General features: G+C 47.9%; 2 protein-coding genes across 6 annotated transcripts in view; one reads left to right on the plus strand and one right to left on the minus strand.

Annotated features, from left to right (window-relative positions):
* Positions 1-3,335: 3,335 nt before the first annotated feature.
* On the plus strand, positions 3,336-8,029 carry Cdk2ap1 (cyclin dependent kinase 2 associated protein 1). The gene is made up of 3 exons (XM_008839297.3): positions 3,336-3,433; positions 4,746-4,872; positions 7,227-8,029. Exons 1-3 carry the CDS (start codon positions 3,365-3,367, stop codon positions 7,292-7,294), a joined length of 264 nt encoding a protein of 87 aa, XP_008837519.1. The 5' UTR covers positions 3,336-3,364; the 3' UTR covers positions 7,295-8,029.
* A 1,821-nt stretch (positions 8,030-9,850) lies between these two features.
* The window catches only part of CUNH12orf65 (chromosome unknown C12orf65 homolog), a 16,912-nt gene continuing 7,634 nt past the window's right edge, over positions 9,851-19,128 (minus strand). Inside the window, exons 2-5 of one of the 5 annotated variants that reach the window (XM_029566535.1) lie at positions 17,090-17,209; positions 13,422-13,545; positions 12,014-12,308; positions 9,851-10,454 (exon numbers count right to left, since the gene is read on the minus strand). In XM_029566535.1, coding sequence (XP_029422395.1) covers positions 10,194-10,454; positions 12,014-12,295 — 543 coding nt within the window. In that variant the 5' untranslated portion in view covers positions 12,296-12,308; positions 13,422-13,545; positions 17,090-17,209 and the 3' untranslated portion in view covers positions 9,851-10,193. Of the gene's footprint in view, positions 10,455-12,013; positions 12,331-13,421; positions 13,549-17,089; positions 17,210-19,128 lie in introns of all 5 variants that reach the window. The other 4 variants (XM_029566534.1, XM_029566536.1, XM_008839298.3 and 1 more) reach the window with 4 other exon arrangements.

Consider the following 19,128-nt stretch of genomic DNA (forward strand, 5'->3'; position numbering starts at 1 on the left):
CAGCATTTTCTCCCTCGGTGCTCTGGAGGCCCCTCGGGCGGACGGTGGGAAGAAAGAAGTTGGAGAAGTGCAGGGGGCCTTGGGGCCCTGGGGGCGGCGTGCGGGGGGCAGGTGGGGCCGGGGGCGCTGCGCGCGGAGGGCAGGTGGGGCCCAGGTGGCGGCGTGCGGCGGGGGCAGGTGGGGCCTTGGCTCCGGTTTCTTGAGCCCCCACGTGGGTGCGGGCACCCAGGCCGCTCTGCAGAAACCTGGGGGAACCTCCTCTCCCTTCCCCGCTGGGGCAGGGCGCAGATGGGAAAGTCCTGCAAAGTTCTCACAGCTCTAGGCTATGAGGGGCTTGCCCCAGGCCCGGAGGGAATCCGGTCCCGGGGCGTGAAGCCGTGCTTTTCGGGGGTGAGCAGCTTTGTGTTCTCTCCAGGGTCCTCTCCCCTTTAGACATTTAGCTGCGAGCAGACTCCCCCCCCCCCCACCAAAAAAAAGCAGGGTATTGAGAGGTTGGAGGGCAAAGGCCTTGGGGGGAAGTGAGGTCAGAAATGCTATCCGTCCACACTGGCACCTCCCATTAAAGTCGAGGGCTTCGTCTCCAAACGTTGACTCCAGAAATCCAAAAACCCCAAGAGCACCCCGAAAACCCCTCAGCTTATGTTAAACTTCTTGGACACTGCTATTTGGGGTTTGGGACGGGTTCAGCCTCGGAGTGCGGATGAGGTGGTTGAAATGCTGACTTGTGAGCACCGAGGCCCCAAGTAAACCACCTCAAATGATTTCACCCCCTCTTGGGTGACAGGCTTTGTTGCCAGGTAGGACTTTAATCTCCCAGCCTTTGCCAGTGCTTAGGATGGATGGACAGTGGGTTGCATTGGTGACTCATTCAAGGCCGGAGACCCCTGCTTTGGTCTCGCTGCCCTAGGTTCTCAAACTGGGATCTTTGGGGTCTGGGGTCACAGTGTCAGGCAGCCCCGAGACCCTAAAGTCCTGTTGTGGGCTGGCTAGCACCAGTTCTCCTTTTTCTTATGGGGAGTGCCTGGAGGAGTGCCGGGGTCATCAGGTGTATGGCCTTCGGGTGGGGACTCGCCCTTTACCCCTCATACTTCTTTGCAGAATGCCCCGCTCTCCCCTGCCATCTGCATCCAAGATGGACTCTCACAGCGGCTCCTCCGCCTTCCCTGTCATCATCCCTCACGCCCTCCAGCCCTGCCTCCTGCTCACGGGTTGCCAAGCTGCGGCCTGGCCGGTGGTGGCAGTGGCGGAGTTAGACAATGCCCCCCCCCGTCTGAAAGAGCCCCCCCCCCCGCGCCCCAAGTGGCGGGAAGGCCGCCAGCTCCCCAGGCCCAGGCCGCTCTTTGTCTGGCGTGGGGGTGGGGAGCTGCGCCTGGCCCCAGGAGCTTCCTGGCCTCTGCCAAGCCCTCCCGGCTCCTTGCACACTGTGCTCATTGTCTGAGATGCTCCTCACCGGCTGGCTCTGCTGACGTGGAGCCGCCTGTCTGGCCTCTCTCAGCCCAGTGCCAGTGTCTGCAGGATGGAGAGGGCCTGGGTAGCACCGAGGACCCTTCCACCAACCCTCCCTGCGGTAGACACCCTCCCCAAAACTGCGTATGGCATTGGCTTGGCACAGAGTCAGGTTCATCTACTCAGGGTGATGGCAAGCCAGGCTGAGGTATTACTTGAGTTCTGCCACCCACATGGGGCTATTTCTCATTCTTCTTCTTTTGCCAACCCCCTAAACCTATCCCCAAAGTCATTAAACTGCAGGATAGACCTTCTATTGGAGAGCATGGCCTCAGAAACCCAGAGAGGGAAGGACCTTGTCAGAGATCCCATGACTAGGAGTGGTACCACTGGGCTAGTCCTGGAGAGAAGATGGGACAGGGAGGGAGAATCACAGAGAAGGCTGGGGAAGGTAGTAGGTGACCCTAGCGCCTACAAGGAGGGCCAGTCCACCCCTTATATAGTGCTGGAATCTTCTAAAGGCCTCAAGTGCTCTGTCATGACATACCACCTCTTTGGTGTTTAGCCCCTAACCTTCCTGAGCTTGAGAGGGTTGACAATCCCTCTTAGGATTGGAACCCAACTCCAGAACTGCAAAACCTGTAGCACTCAGGCCACACTGAAGCCATCTCTGAAGGCTTAGGAAATGGGATTTCATCACAGTGGTGAGGGAGTTCAGGCTGCTCAGCCTGGGTGGCATATTTCTGGCTCTCTGACCTGCTCCTGAGGTCTCCTGCTCCTGCTCCTGCTCCACATCCCCAGCTCTTGAATAGAGAAACAGGTGTTGGGGTTGCCAGCTTGCTGCTTAGCCACTTCTGTGCAGTGTGTCTTGGCAGCCAGCCCTGATTCTGAGGTTCTCCAGGGCCCCTCCTAGCTCCAGCACCCTGAGCTCCTGAATGAACTTCCACCCCTCCCTTCACCCACACCAAGTGAGCAGCTGGTAGCTTGGCCAGCCTGGCACCAGCTGTCCTTCCCTGGGGCCAAGTCTGCAGAGCCTGCTGTGTGCCTGAGAGAGTTTGGCTCTGGGGGCAATGGGTGGGCAGCTGCCAAGGAAGACTAGGTAAATTCTCCATGGTTACTGCTGTTTGTAATTCGAAGGACATCCTTTACCAGCTTAATGGCCACTTGGATGTCATTATAGGTCTGCATGTTCCAGCCAGGGGCCTCCCTTTCCCATACTAGGAGACATTCTGTGCTGGGCTGTGGGCTTTACTTGGTCCTGCTGCACTCAGAGGGGCCTTAATCCACTCTTTTGGGGTACAGAGCCAGGGGGCATATACTGTCAGGAATTATGTCCCTCTTTGGAGAGGGGAGGAGAGGCCCAGAGAGGTTAAGGGGCTTCTGTGAGGCACAAAGGTGGTGTTCTCTACAGCCTTGTTTTATGTGTATGTTGTGTACCTGTCACCCACCAGGTTGGGTTCAGTGCCTTGAGGCCTTTGTCTGTCTTATATTGTTCAGCAGAGGTGGATGTGTAGGAACACAAAGATGTCTGTAAGAAATTCTAGCCTGGGTTGAATCAGCCTCTGGTGAGTGGGTCCTGGGATGGGGTCAGCTAAGATTTGACGGGACATAGCCATCATTCTTGGTATCAGTCCCTCCGGTTCTGTAACCATTTGTGGTACTAGGTATTCGGTGGATGGCTGTCCTTTACACACTTGCTTTCATTATAGCTAAGCTAGTGTCTGGGTGATGGCTATTGGAAGTTCAGAGCAGAATTCTCTGTTCTGTGAAGTGAAACTCCACAGGTGGTGGCCTGGGGCCTGGGCAGGGGTACTGTAACTGTAGCAGGATTCAGTGCCCTTTGGTGTAGCCAAGGCTGGAGATCTCTAACCTCTTCCTCTCTCCTGCAGCAGGAAGTGTCCATTCGCCTTCCACTAGCATGGCAACACCCTCCCAGTACCGCCAGCTGCTGAGTGACTATGGACCGCCATCACTAGGCTACACCCAGGTATTATAGCAGTATGGGTGATTGCGTGGTGGGAGGGCCCTGGGGGCAGCCAGAACAGTAAAGGGATGTGGGCCACTGTTAGAAGAGATTCAGGGGACAAGGATGGATCAGAGCAGTCACCTATGTTCTGCATTTCCTGAACCACATCTGGGGCTTGGCTTCCATTCCTCACTTGAGGCATCAGAGTGCAGAGGCCACCAGGACTGTTTAATGGAGACATGAGGGAAGTGAGAACATGAGAAAGGGCTTGTGTTCCCTGAGGTGCACAGGTCACTATGTGCATGTTTCTGTGTTGCTTTGCTAGTTTCCTGGGCAAGTAAGTTCCATCTGGGCTTTGATTGTCTAAACTGGCATAGGAGTGGGATCAGTGAATTGGGATGCTGGTGGTTATGAGTGTGGTCCGCAAGTCGGCTGCTTGGTTTATAACTGGTTCTACCCCTTCAGGAGACCATGGCTCTTTGGATCCCCAGGTCCAGTGGGGTGACTCCAGTGTCAGTCCCAGGAGGGAGGTTGCTGCATCTTTGGCTGGACTCTGCAGGGACATGCTATACCTGGGAAGGTTTCTAGCAACCCTGGTTGTCAGCAGGAAGATTCCCTAGGCCAGGCCCTAGCCAGTGTTCTGGGATCGCCGTGGAGGTCTCTCTTTGGCTTAGGAAGCTATGCACAGCCTCCAGCCTTGCCCTGCCAAGCAGTTCCGTCCCAGGAGGAGAAGGAGGCACGGGCCGAGACAGACTGAAGAAGCAAAGGCACAGCCTAGAGCGGCAGCACCATCCAGAGCTCATGCAGGGAAAAATGAGAGGCCAGGAGGCAGCTGTCCCAGGAGGCTGAGCCCCAAGGCCAGGCCTACATGCCGGGTGGCCAGGCCTGGGAGTGGAGGCGGCAGAGGCGAGAGGAGCAGGCTAGGGCCCTGGAGAGGAGCTGGCTGCTTTGGTGCAGCTGCGGCAGGAGTTGAGGCGGGAGCCGGGGCCCTCGCTGATCTGGGTGCTTGCTTGGGGGCTGAAGGCATTAGTCTGGAGACTAGGCTGTCTGTGGGGTAGATCTGGCCTATGGGAAGAATGGGGTGTTTTTTTTTCCTTTGAGAATGTTCAAGGGACTTTCTGGAGACTTGGATATTGTTTGAATACGGGACAGGAGGGTAAAGACATACTTCCCTACTCTGGAGTTTTACCTAGAATGGAACATGCTGCCCAGCGGAGGCCCTGGGAGCCCAAGGCTAGATCATTTCCCCCCCAACTTGCTCCTGGGCTCCCCCATGTGTGGCTGGGGTTAGGTTAAGATTCAGTCCATCCAAATCCCTGTCTTCTGATCCTAGGGAACTGGGAACAGCCAGGTACCTCAGAGCAAATATGCAGAGCTGCTGGCCATCATTGAAGAGTTGGGGAAAGAGATCAGACCCACATATGCAGGGAGCAAGAGTGCCATGGAGAGACTAAAACGAGGTAAGCTGTGGGTTTGTGGGGCACTACAGGTTGCCCTATCCCAGTTGAAGGATTTTCTGAAGCTGGATATGCTGGTAAGTGCTTGTAGTCCTAGCTACTCAGGAGGCTGAGGCAGGAGGATCACTTGAGCTCAGAAAGTAGATGCTAAGAGATTCCCTAGGAAAAACACTGGGGTCTGAAGGACTGAAAGGTCCCCAAAACCCCCAGGTTGATGTTATATGTGTACCTGGGCACCTGCAGGTATGGCAGTTGGGTATGGTTGGAGAGGGGGCTCAGGTGGAGTTTTTGAGAAGGGCATCTGGCTGTGAGTCCTCCGTATGCTACACCAGCCAGAGAAGCTCTGCTGGCTTCATTGGATCTCTGTAGCCCAAACCCAGCAGCTGTCTCTTCTGTGTTCCTGTATCAGAGGCCCCTTGGCAACAATGACTGTAGAGCGTGTGGGCCTGAAGCCTGTCAAGGCAGCAGAGCATCTTTTTTTTTGGGGGGGGGGGGGGGGGGGGGGTTTTTTTTTGAGAAAGGCTGTAGCCCACCTGGAACTCACTATGTAGTCCAGGTTGGCCTTGAATTCATAGAGATCCATCTGCCTCTGCTTCTCAAGTGCTGGAATTAAAGGTGTGCGCCACCATGCTGAGTAACAGTAGAGCATCTTGAGATTGCTTTTAGTATTTTGTGTGTGTGTGTGTGTGTGTGTGTGTGTGTGTGTGTGTAACAAAATATATGTAACATAAAATTTAACATTTTAACAATTGTAAGTTCATTCATATTATGTAACCATCACACTGTTCCTAACCAGAACTTTTCATCTTGTAAGATTGAAACTCTGCTCATTGAAGTACAAGCTGCCTCACACCTCCATACTCCCTTGAGATTCTTTTAGAGACTGAAGAAGGAAGGTGATTTCACTGCAAGACACTCAAGGCAAGGTGTGAGGTGTGAAGGACATTAAGCAGCTTGCTGCCTCATGGCAAAGCTGTTAGGGGAGAGGAGTTCTATTTTAGAAGGTGGCAGATCCAGGACTCTGAATTCATTTATGACCAGGAGGTACTTGATTCATAGAAAACATTACAGAAGGAACTTGAGAGACAGGAGAGAGGGCCATCGTTTAGTTACAGATCTGTGGTATAAGGCTGCTGCTGAAGTCAAGCTTCCCAGCCATTGAGCCAGACCAGCTGAGGGACAGACTACAACTGAGGACAGTGAGGCTTTGTTCATGGGACTTCTGCGAAGTGGGTGACTAACTGAAGATAGACTGGGTAAATGGGGACAGGCCTGGAGATGGGGACTGGCAAGAGAGAGAAGCTGTGACTGAAGAGGGCTTGGGGAAAGGATGTGGACCCCAGCTTGACCAGGGAGCCAGGTGACATCACTGCTGCTTTGATATCAGAAGGAAGTGAGATAGTTTGGTAACTGCAGTGCTTGTTACATGAATGAAAATTCTTGGGAGGATGCTAAACAGGCATTTGCAGTCACCCAAAAAAGTCAGCAGATTGAATCAGTGTATGATTGTACAAAGCAGCCATTGCAGGACATATCCTGGAAGAGCTTTGGGCTCCATAGTAATGAAGCAGATCTCATGTCACCATAGCTGACTGCTAAGGCCACAGAAGCCTTACACACTAGGATGAGGTCTTAATCTGTAGCCTAGGCTGGTTTCAAACTCAGGGCAGTCCTCCTGACTCTGCCTTTGGGGTGTAAGCTGCCATGCCAGGTATAACATTGGTGTTTAAGAGAGGGGCCTGACTGTATGTTGCTTGTCTTGAATTCCTAGGTTAAATAATCTTCCTCTGTTACAGCCTCTTTAATAGTTTGGACTTGGGGGGGCGGTGGAGAGATGACTTGGCAGTTAAGAACACTGGTAATTCTTACAGAAGATCTGGGTTCAAATCCTAGCACCCACATAGCAGCCTGACAACTGTCCATAACTCCAGTACCAGGAGATCTGACAGTCTTTTCTGTTCTTGGGCATTGCACGACATGAGTGCACTTAACCTACATGCAGGCAATACACGCATACACATAAAAAATAAAAATTAGCCAGGTGTGGTGGCGCACACCTTTAATCCCAGCACTTGGGAGGCAGAGGCAGGTGGATCTCTGTGAGTTCAAGGCCAGCCTGGTCTACATAATGAGTTCCAGGACAGCTGGGGCCACAGGGAGACCCTGTCTCAAAGACCAAAATGAATAAATAAAATAAAAATTAAAAAAAATATTTAAAAATAGTTTGGACTTTGGGGTTGTTTGGATGGAAATCTCAAGTTTCTGTCCAGCGTGAGGATTTCAAGGTCAGGGTTTAAAAGCATGCATCTTCTTTCGGTTCTTCGAATGACTGATCCTGGACTCTGCTTCTCTTTCAGGCATCATTCACGCTCGAGGCCTGGTTCGGGAGTGCTTGGCTGAAACAGAACGCAATGCCAGGTCCTAGCCTCCGTAGTTTGAAGGTCCCCATCTTTGTATGAAATGGGAGGTTAACAATTCATATCGCCTGTTGAGATAAAATTCTTTTTTTAAAAAGTGGTAACAGTTTAGTTTTTTTCTGCCAGTTTTTTTCTGCCATGGTTCACTAAGCTTTGAACCTACACTCTCAAAGATTGGGGAAATATTTTGCAGTTAATTAAGATGTGCATTTTAAGTAGTTAGGAATGACCCAGGTTGTCTTTTTTTTTTTAAGCATTGATTTAAAAGATGCATGTAAAATTACTTTATAGCAAACTATTGTTTGCCCCCAAATGCCAGTGTCTCCCTTTAATCCTCCTTTGAGTACATTTGTTGTTTGCATTACCCAAACAGATTTGTTCCTTTTCATAAGCTCATTGGACTCTGAGGACTTTAGTGCATACCGACATACCAGTTTTACTTAGTACCTGGCTTGCTTGCCATACAGTGTAGATTCTGCTTAATGGAGCTTTTTTGCTTAAGCATTTGCATGACTCTGAGTGCTTTGAGGTCAATCTTAAAAAATGCAAAAGTTATAAATACAGAAGAAAGAGCAGTCTACCCAACCTAACAAGCACCCCCAAAATTTCTATCCCAAGACTGTGCATAGATGTTCCACATTTGCTGTAAGCTGATCATAACATTTGGAAGAAAATGACTGAAACTGTTTGCATCTTTGTATGTATTTATTACTTGATGTAATAAAGCTTATTTTCATTAACAATTTGTACCAAAATGTAAGTTCCTTAGGTTCTTAAGTACTTGTGTTTTTTGGAGGCAGGGGTGAGACAGGGTCTTGCTAATATAGTCAGACTGTCTTTGATCTCAAAGTCTTTCAGTCTTGGCTTCCCAAGTGTCTGGACTACTGTAGCACCTCCTTAGGGGGAGGTTAGAGATGCCTGTCCGAGGGCATTGTCTCACTTGGCCCTGAAACATTTTATGTGATGATGTCATTAGCACAGCTGGCTGGGGGATGTGTCTGCTTAACAGTTAGGGACAACAAACATAAAGCTGCACTGTGGAATTGAAGTGTGTGCTAAGAAAGAAAGGAAATTAATAGCAGCAGCGTGACTGGCTTGGTGGATGCGCCGCCACTTCCAAATTCTCAGCAGGCTCATCTTGTTTTCCTGAGTGCTCCAAGAATCTGCTTTCGCTGGGCATGGTAACTTACTCCTGTAATCCCAGTACTTGGTAGAGGCAGGAGGATCAGACACTTGGGGCCAGCCAGGGCTACATAGTTAGGCTCTGTCCCAAAAAAACCAAAATATTTTTATAATGTGGTTAACTTAAGCTATTTCATCTGGTACTCACTTAAAATACCTGCTCTGATGCTGAAGGAAAGGCCAGATGTGTGGAGAGTCCCCGTGTTCTCCACAGAACTTCCTAGGGGGCTTGGGGGTTTTTGCTGTGTAAAAACTGACCCTGCATGAGAGCTTGCTTTGGGGTTGCAGGCATGAAACAAGAGCCCAGTCATGAAGAGTTGGAAGGCTCGTGGCAGGAAGCTCTGGGCTCTACATCTTCATGCCCAGGGCAGAAAACCACTAAGGTCCAAGAGGAAACAAAGCAAAGCTCTTTTTGGCTACTGCTCTGAATTCCCTTCCCATGTATTCCTTCTGTCCCTCTCCTTAACTGCCTAGTTAAGGGAAGCTGATAGGGGAAGGACCTGGGCAATCCAACAGGAAGAATAGTGAGACCTGTGGTGGAGTGTCCCAGGCAGCTCTGGCCTTAGGTGAGAAGAGCTCCATCTGGTAACTTCCAGAGAAAGATTCACTTGTCTGGCCTGGGCCTGCATGATAGACTGAGCTTCTCTGCAAAGGTGAGGCAGCCCTGAGTCTGTCAGAATAACAGTGGCTCTCACCCTTTCTGTATGTGAACTCCAGGGAGAACTCTTTACCATGGATTAAACAGCTCAAAAATAATGAAACAGTTATAGCTAGGTGTGGTGGCACATGCCAGTAATCCTAGCACTGGGCAGGCAGAGACAGGATGATCAAATTCAAAGTCATCCTTTGCTACATAGTTCAAGGCTAGCCTGAGCTACAAGAGTCTCCAAACAAGACTAAGGTCCAGTAAGTATCACAAACAAATCAGGTTTTGGAAGCTCATCTCTAAAACTACTTGCACATATTCAGGGAATGATAAACTTCCTACATACTTGGCCAGTGTTCTAGTTTCTTTTCTATTGCTGTTGATAAAATGATAAAATACTCTAACACCACCTTTAATCTTAATCTCAGTGCTTGGGAGGCAGAGGCAGGCAAGTCTGTGAGATTGAGGCCAGCCTGGTCTACATAGTTTCAGGCCAGCTGGGGCTACAGGGAGACCCTGTGTCAAAAAGACCGAAAAAACAAAACCCTAACCAACACAAGTAATTTAGTAACATTTGACCTTAATAATTTTTTTCCTTTTTTTTTTTTTGAGACAGGGTCTTCCTGTAGCCCCAGCTGGCCAGGAACTAGCTATGTAGACCAGGTTGGTCTTGAACTCACAGAGATCCACCTGCCTCTGTCTTCCAAGTGCTGGGATTAAAGGCCTGCACCACCACACCTGGCTAATTTTTATTTTTTATGTGTATGTGTGTATTGCCTGCATGTAGGTTAAGTACTGAGATTAAAGGCATGTACCACCATGCCTGCCTATAATGAATGTATTGCCTGCACTTGTGTAAATTTACCTGTGCCCTACAATGCCTTCGGAGATCAGAAGAAGGCATCAAATCCCTTGGAACTGGAGTTATGGACAGTTGTTAGTTGCCATCTGGGTGCTGGGAATCAAACCCAGATCCTCTGTAAGAACAGTCAGTGCTCTTAACTTCCGAGCCATCACTCCAGCTCCCGGAACGCCTTCTTTAGAGGCTGTTAGGATGTTGATCACAGGCACCCCCACTGTTATTCTGGAAACCTCTTGGGAGACTCAGAATCAGTTATTTTCTCAGTGATGTTTTTACTTGATTCCCATAGCTTTTTAAATAATCTTTTTTTTTCTAGAGTTTCCTTTGCTCTTTTTTTTCTTGCTTGCTTTTTCTTTTCTGCTTCTCGTTTCTCTTTGTTAACAGAACTGTTTTCACCATTGTAGAAAACATCCACTTTTTCCTGCAGGATTTTCCGGGCGAGCTTTCTGTTGTGATCCATAGATCGTGTCTGGTGACACTGCAAGAGATTATGTTCAGGAAATGTGAAAACCACAGGATGTTAGGATGGACAGGACCCCAGAAGTCACTTAATCTAACCATTCCCTCCAGAGAGGGACAGGCTAGGAGGGCAAAGCCACTTGCCAGGAGTCCGTGAGTCAGTAGCAGTGAAGAACAGTCTTCCTGCATGTGGACTCAGCTTCTTCACACACCGGCCATATTATGGGACTTCTAGTGTGAAGGTTTTATAACTAATGTGATTTTTGTTTAGAAGCAAAAATAGCCTTCAGATAAGTAGTCCCCAAACAATTATAGAAACATTTAATGATGTACGTAGCTTGTGGCCAGGTAACCCCTGTGCAACATTTGTGTGTGTCATTCAAAGTATGACTATCTGGAGGAAGAAAACAGCACCTTTATTAATAGCTTACCACAACATTCATTACATAAAAGCTTTGTGCTGGTGGGTGCGTGCCTTACAAAGCTGATGGGAAGGAAATGCTATGGAACGTTTGAGTGACTACCAAATGCGAACATGAAGCTATCAGCAAGCTAAACAAAAATTGCTTTTGGAAATTTGTTACCGTTTTTCAAATAGGAAAAGGAAAGGAACTGAGATTTTAACTGATGTTTTCTTGGCTCTGAAAGTTGGCAGTAAAACGGTCCCTGGGAACCTGGACTGTGGGCAAGTTACATGTCTGCCTCAGGTTGCACACCTGCCCAAGATGAAAATGACTAACGTGTTTTTAGGACTGAAAGAGTTAACAAGTGCAGAGTGCCTTAGAAGGCTGCTTGCCCTAGTGGTATCTGCTGCTGGGGTGGCTCTACCTCAGTATTCCTGCTTCCTCAAGGCTGTGTGTGCTGCTTTGGGGCCCTCTAGTGATCTATACGTGGCAGTGGCATGTCTGGCTGGCAGCTCTCCTGGCCTGGCTCATCTTTCTGGGGTGATCTGTCTGCTAGCACTCCCCACTAAAAAATATGTGGCCACTTCTTACAGGTGCAGAATATTCTAGAGTTGGTGCTGCCCTTGATCAGACTGGCTTTTTCTCTTCTGAGGCTCCACATGCTTTGCCTCTACCTCTACCTCAGTCCTTTCTCTGGAAGGGCAGGTGTCACTGACATGTGCCAAAGCAGGGCAGAAGGACTTAGAGATGGCCATCTTACCAGGAGTCAGCCCCATCAGCTGAGGACTGATATAGCTAGACAGCATCATGGGTCCTTCAGGGATGGAAGCATATGCTGTTGCAGACCAGGGTGGCTTTGGGAGCAGCCAGCTGAAAGGACTTGCCTTTGTCAGTCACTGCTTCACTTACTTCACTGCTGCTTGAGCAGCCAGCAAATGCTGGTGCTAAATTCAGACACAGCAGCAGTGCCCTGGCTCCACAGGACCCTGGAACCAAGCTCCTAAGGCTAGGCAGGAGGTTCCATCTCCAGAATAGTTCAGGGCTTGAGCATGTCTGCAGCACTGATTACCAGCTGGGCTGGCAGTGCGCCAGATTGGGTGTGACCCTAGGCTGAAGGCTGTGGAGCCTTGGACTGCCCCTGCCCACCGCCTTGACTCCCACACTGCCTCACTACCTTGACCACGATGCCTGAGGGCACGTGCTTTAGTACCACGCAGTTGCTGGTTTTGTTGGTAGCTTGGCCCCCTGGACCATGGCCTTTCACAAACTGCTCTTCAAGTTCATTCTCGTTGAGGGGAAGCAGAGCAGGGCAGTCCTTCCTGCCTGCCACCTGGACTACAGTGGCAGCCATTCCCGGTGAGAGCAGTGTCCTCGTTTGGAGTCCCTGGGGCCCGGTGCAGATCCTGCTCACTCTCCCCAGGAGACAGAACAAAGCCCAGGTGCTCATCGAGGGCATGGCTTGTCAGGACCTGGGATGGACAAATAATGAGTCTGGCTTTTCAGTAAGATCTTTGCTCTCAGGATGACACTCAGGCTTCAATTCCAGCTTTTTATACAATCCCAGTGACTGCAATTCATGCCCAGGGCATGTAGGGGACAAGAGAAGACAGACAGCTCAACAAGGCACACCTCTTCAGCCCTACTGTCACCTACTGAGTTCTCATCATCCATGTCCTGTCAGCTAGTATTTCCTTAGACCAAAAATACTTTCAGAGCACCCAAAGGTGCTGCTTTCTCAGGAAGGGGGTTTTGAGTGCAGGATCAGGCTGGCTCTGATTTCAGAGATCCACCTGCCTCTGCCTCCTGAATTCTGGGATTTAAAGGCATGTACCACCATGCATGGCATGTTTTGAGTGAAATTTAAAGGAGCAAGGCTGTAATTTGATAAAGGCATATTAAGTAAGAATTAGGATCTGAGGCAAGGGACAGTATTTAAATGTGAAATCTACATTTATGTGAGGATGATAGTATGAGTCTGTTTGACAGCTGAGCTTAAAGTCTGACACAGTAAACTTCACTATCAATCAGTGTCATGACTATTGTTTTGTAATGTTTCCAGTTCCATGGATTTGAAAGGAACATCTGTTCCCTTGGACACCCTGCCAGTAATGTGATCCAACCGGTCCTCTTCATTAGCTCTACCAAATCAACCAGTTAGGCTTAAAACACCATGGAAGGAATGGTGAGGGAAACTAAGAAGAAAAAAGAGCTAGGCTGCCTTTGTGGAGCTTATGAGTTGGTTAGAGGAGCTATTCAAAGATCAAGTAAAATTTATTTTTTGGTGTTAGGGGTTGGACTCAAGGCCCCAGGCATGTTAAACCCATTTTTAGCAAGTTACAATCCAGCCATGAAAGCTTTTTTAAAAAAAATAAAATAAAAGATTTATCAGAGTGGTAGTGCACACCTTTAATCCCAACACTCAGGAGGCAGGCAGAGCTCTGTGAGATTGAGGCCAACCTGGTCTACATGTGAGTTCCAGTTAGGGATACATAGAGACCCTGTCTCAAAAAAAAAAGTAAAATGAAAAATAAAGCAATAGAAAACACACTTAACTCACAACAAGCGTCCTCCCCAGTACTCACCTAGAGCTCAGGGTGGACACATCAGCAGTCACAGGTGACAGTGGGTGACAAGTGAGTGAGCTAAGAGCAAAGCTGGTTTGGCCACCTTACAAGCTGGCTCCTTCCTCCCTATGTCACAGACCATCTGCTGGGATTAGAGTCATCAGGTTTCAGATGGTAAAAGCTGCTGTTTAGAGCCTGAGGGTGCAGCATGAAGCTCATCTGCGCTCCTTACCTGCAGCCGGGGTTCTGAGCCTACTTGGCTCCCAGAGAGTTTGCTAAAACATAGTCCTGAGCCTTCAAAAACAACAAAGCCCTCCTCAGAATAAGGATTTTTCTTTTTCTTTTTTTTTTGTGGTATTTTTGAGACAGGGTCTCCCTGTAGCCCCAGCTGGCCTGGAACTCATGTAGACTAGGCTAGCCTTGAACTCACAGAGAGCCCCTGCCTCTGCCTCCTGAGTGCTGGAATTAAATGTGTGTGCCACCACGCCTGACTTTCTCATCTTTTTTAACCTATGTGGGCTGGGTGGAGAAAGGTGAATTCACCCATTTTCCAGTAGAAGAAACAGGCCTGGCTTGTGACTTGCCCTCTTCACATAGAGGTCTTTCTTCAACTCCTTCTCCCTTTGGCCCCTTGAAAACATCAAGGTGTGTGGGATTAACCATGTCCTCCTAGCTAGTAGTCCCTGTCCAATTCCTTTGTCAGTTAAATCCTTTCAATCTTATGTTGTATCTTGAGGTGTTTAAATCTTTTTGGTTTTTTGAGACATGTGAGCAGGGTCTTACTCTGTAACCCAGGGTGGTCCTCAAACTCTTGGCAGTCTTCCTGCCTCAGTCTTCTGAGTGCTGGGATTGCTAGCATGGACCACTGTAGGTGGCCTGGAACTCACTGGGATTAAAGGTGGTGCACCATCATGTCTGGCTTTCCTGTTGCTTTAAATACAAGCTTCTGAGTAGCTGGTCCAGTCCATACCGAGATGCATCTGGGAATCTTTAGACGATAGTACACTTGCCATCTCTACCCCTGCTTTTTCTATGGTGATGAAGGTGAGCCACAGCATACTGTACTTCTCAAGCCTTATACTACTGCTAGTTTTCAATTCTGTGGCTGGCAGCATGCTCTAAACCCGTCTCCTTTTACTAACATTCAGTGTGTCCTGTCAGTTCCAGTGGGTGATAATTAAGACAATAGCAGAAAGTGCCGCATGGCTGTGAAGGGACACATTTTGAAATACTGAGCACCAGTGAGAGTGCGTTAAAAACTGGTGTTGGGCTGGCAAGATGGCTCCGAGTGTAAAGGTGCTTACCACCAAGTCTGACCTGAATTTGATCTCCAGTACCCACAGTGGAAGGAGAGAACTGATTCCTGAAAGCTTTCTCTGATCTCTACATGAGTACCATTGGTATGTGCATACATACAAATGTTTAAAATATATGTAAAATCTGTTTTTTTTTAATGTTTGTGATATATATTGGAATTACCCTTAAGAAAATCTAAATGATAAGCCAGCTGTGGTAGCCCATGCCTATAATCCCAGTACATGGGAGGTAGGGGCAGGAGGATCAGGAGTTCAAGGTCAGCCTGGGCTTTATAAGACCCTGTCTCAAAAGAGCAAAACAAGGGCCTGGAGAGATGGCTCAGCAGTTAAGAACACTGACCGTTCTTGCAGAAGACCTGGGTTCGAATCCCAGCACCCACATGGCAGCTAACAACTGTCCATAACTCCAGTTCCAGGGGATCCAACAGCCTCTTCTGTCCTCCGCGGGCACTGCATGACATGGGTGCACTTACCTACATGCAGGCATAACACTCATACACATAAAATAAAAATAAAATCTGTAACAAATTTTTATTACATATAAAATAAAATAATAAAATTTTATTTTTGAAAATATTATGTATAAATAAAAATAATAAAAAAAATTTTTTTTTTTGGTCTTTTTGAGACAGGGTCTCCCTGTAGCCCTAGCTGACCTGGAACTTGCTATGTAGACCAGGCTGGCTGGTCTACAGATCTCGAACTCACAGAGATCCGCCTGCCTCTGCCTCCCAAGTGCTGGGACTAAAGGCGTGTGCCACCATGCCCAGCAAAATTTTATTTTATTTATTTTTTTTTAAATTTTACTTTTTGGTCTTTTTGAGACAGGGTCTCCCTGTACCTCCAGCTGTCCTGGAACTCACTATGTAGACCAGGCCGGCCTTGAACTCACAGAGATCTGCCTGCCTCTACCTCCTGAGTGCTGGGATTAAAGGCGTGCACCACTAAGCCCGACTATTTTTTATGTGTATGCATGTATTAACTGCATGTAGGTAAGTGCACCCGTGTCATGCAATGCTGGCAGAGGACTGAAGAGGCTGTCAGAACTGGAGTTACAGACAGTTGTTAGCTGTCATGTGGGTGCTGGGATTCGAACCCGGGTCTTCTGCAAGTACAGCCAGTGTCCTTAACCCCTGAGCCATCTCTACAACCCCCATAAATAATTTTTTTTTTAAAAAAGCAAAACAAAAAGAAATTCAAATAAACAAGGAGAAGGAAAGCAAAAAAAAAGGAGGAGGGAAGAGGAGAAAAAAAAAAATAAACTCAGACACTTTCCCTGAAATCTCTCAAGTCTATTAACTACCTACATGTGATCCAGGGATGGGCTAAGTTAATGTCCCAAACTTCCCTTTTCTTATTTCTGCTTTCAACCTACAAAACAAAATTCCTTTGTGTATCAGAAGGCTTCAATTCCCTGGGGTAGCTTGACTGTGGAATCTGAGCCCAGGGTCCCTCCTGGTGTCTCTTCTGCTGGTTAGTGAATGGACCAGGTAGGGGGGCACTGATATACAGCCCAGTGACAAAGACAGGAAGCAAGTCTGGGCAGGCCAGACTCCCAGACAAAGGACGGCAGAGATAGCACTTTCATCAGCAACTCTGTCATAGCCACCTCTGAATCTCTGCCCTTCTGTCCTAGTTCGGAGCTGACAGACACTCTGGAAGATCACCCACCTGAGTTCAAGAAGGTCCCCAGTATTCAGTGACTGGCTGCTTTGTTCAATGATGGTTAATTCCAACAGCCAATCAGACAATGCTAGACATTTCTAGTGTCTCCTGGAGCTTTGGCCCTACTCCAACGACTGCTAAAAATGACAAACACACCCATGGTTCATCTTCCCCAAAGCCCAAAGAATACAGGTTGGATTTCAGTCATTGTGATACCCACAGAGCAACCTGAAGTCCTTAGGGAACAATAAAAGCAGCTCAAATTATAGCTCGTCCTGACATTAAAAAAAGGAAAAGAAAAATGGCAAAAAAGAAGCGCTAGTAAGGGGAAACCAGCAGCTGTGGCAGCTTTGCCCTGCTTCCTTTCTGGGAGCGTGGGCTTTAATTTAGGGCTGGTTCTCTATCCTGATTTCCTCTGGCTCTCCTTTTCCTTTGATAATGTCTTCAGCTCTAAACAGCTGATGAAGTTGAGGTTAAAGCCCCTCATTGTCTGAGGCCCTTCCAACTCAGTCAAATGCAGAGATAACAGGTCTGCCAGACATTCCAAATGGGAATATTAATTTGTCCAATGATTTTTATTTATTTTTATGTGTATGTTTTGCTTGCATGTATGTAAGTGCACCCTTGTGAAATGCCTGCAGAGGACTAAGAAGGGGAAGGGCATCAGATCCCCTGGAACTGGAGTTATGGTGCTGGGAATCCAACCTGGGTCCTCTGCAAGAGCAGCCAGTGCTCTTAACTGCTGAGCCATCTCTTCAGCCCCTCCAATGAATACTTTAAAGATTTACTAGGCATCAGGAATGGGCCTCAAAGAACATGAGGGACCTGCACATAAAGAGAAATGAAGACATCTATAAATACAACCGATACCACAGCCAAGGATGGATGCCTCTCAAACTTTATTAGGGCCCAGATCACTGGCCCTGCTCTTGTCAGGACTTGAAACTTAAGTTCTATTAGTGCCTCTCATCACCGAATCCAGCCTATGCACATAATTCCTGCCCCAAGCTTCCCAAATCAACCCAAACCTGGAAGGGTGTAACTGCAGGGATGGTGTGTTCAACTTTTCAGCAAGGCCTGGACAGAGGCATCCCAGTTTAAAACTAGATATAAGGGGCTGGAGAGATGGCACAGTGGTTAAGAGCTGACTGCTCTTGCAGAGGACCCAGGTTCGATTCCCAGCACCCACATGGCGGCTACGAACTGTCCTTAACTCCAGTTACAGGGGAATCCGACGCCTTCTTCTGACCCCCGCGGCATTGTACAACACGGGTGCACTCACATACATGCAGGCAATACACTTATACACATAAAATAAAAATAATAAATAAAATATTTAAACAACAACTAGATAGGCAGGGTGTGGTGGTGCACATCTTTAATTCCAGTACTCGGGAGGCAAGGGCAGGCAGATCTCCTTGAGTTCAAGGCCAGCCTGGTCTACAATAGTGAATTTCAGGCCACAGGGAGGTCCTGTCTCAAAAAAACAAACAAACAAAAAACTAGATGTACGAGGCCTCACTGTGTTTTCAGACCTAAAGCTCTGGAGAGTAGTAGGGGATTCCTTTCCACAGCTCTGGGAAAGATGAAGGGGGCTGGGAGTATAACTCAGGGGCAGAGTGCTTGCTTAGCATGTGCTATGGCCCTGGGTTCTATCCCCAGCACTGCAAAAACTAAAATAAAAATAAAGTTGCAGATGACTAAAAACAAGAACGGGAGGCTGGAGAGGTGACTCAGCGGTTAAGAGCACTGGCTGCTCTTGCAGAGGACCTGGGTTCAGGTCCTAGCACCCACATGGTACCTAACAACTATCCATGACTCCAGTTCTAAGGGATCTGACACCCTCTTCTGGCTTCCATGGGCATTGCATGTATGGGTACACTTACATACACTCACACAAAGCATTCATACACATAAAATAAAAATAAATAAAAAATAAATTTAAAAAAATCGAGCCAGGCATGGGGGTGCGCCTCTTTAATCCCAGCACCCAGGAGGCACAGGGAGGCAGATCTCTGTGAGATGGAGGCCATCGTGGTCTACATAGTGTGTTCCAGGTCAGCTGGGGTTTTAGAGAAACCTTGTCTCAAACAAACGAACACCAAAACAAAACAACCCTTTTCTGCAAGTTGTCCTTTGACTTTGATACATGCATACACAAATTAAAAAACTGCAAATAAAACAACAACCCATAAAGGGTATTTTTGTCTGTTTCAATCCTGTCTTAGATTCTTGAGTGCTGAGCTTACTGCCACTATGCCCACACCTGGCAAGGGAATTTGATTTGAATCTAATTTTAGGAAAGCCCAAGGTTTCAATCTCTGGAACTGCCTCTGAATACCGTTTGTTTAAAATGAACTGTTAAGTACTTTTCTTAGAAAGATAAGGGCACTAGAATAGTTTTCCCCAGCTACAACTTTCATGATATACCATCCTTGCAGAAATTTCATTACACCTGAAAGAACTCATATGGAGACGAACCCCAACAGGGTGCTTAGGACATGGTTGTTTCAGTTTTCACTAGGGTCTCGCCATTCAAACTTCCATGTGCACACTGAGCACCCCTGGGAGCCTTGTTAAATCTGATGCGGCCTCTTCTGTCCTCCGCAGCATTGCATGACACAGGTACACTTACCTACACACAGGCAATACACTCATACACATAAAATAAAAATAAATATTTTAAAAATTTTTATTTATTTATTATTTATTTATTTATTTATTTATTTATTTATTTATTTTTT

The sequence above is a fragment of the Nannospalax galili genome, unplaced genomic scaffold, assembly GCF_000622305.1.
Source record: "Nannospalax galili isolate Female #2095 unplaced genomic scaffold, S.galili_v1.0 scaffold218, whole genome shotgun sequence".
NCBI lineage: Eukaryota > Metazoa > Chordata > Mammalia > Rodentia > Spalacidae > Nannospalax > Nannospalax galili.

What these genes read in the sequence shown, in the direction of transcription:
- Cdk2ap1 (XM_008839297.3), top strand. Translation starts at nt 3,365, where the DNA reads ATGGCAACACCCTCCCAGTACCGCCAGCTGCTGAGTGACTATGGACCG. An exon ending in CATCACTAGGCTACACCCAG is followed by an intron (nt 3,434 to 4,745) that starts GTATTATAGCAG and finishes TTCTGATCCTAG; the next exon opens with GGAACTGGGAACAGCCAGGT. An exon ending in CATGGAGAGACTAAAACGAG is followed by an intron (nt 4,873 to 7,226) that starts GTAAGCTGTGGG and finishes CTTCTCTTTCAG; the next exon opens with GCATCATTCACGCTCGAGGC.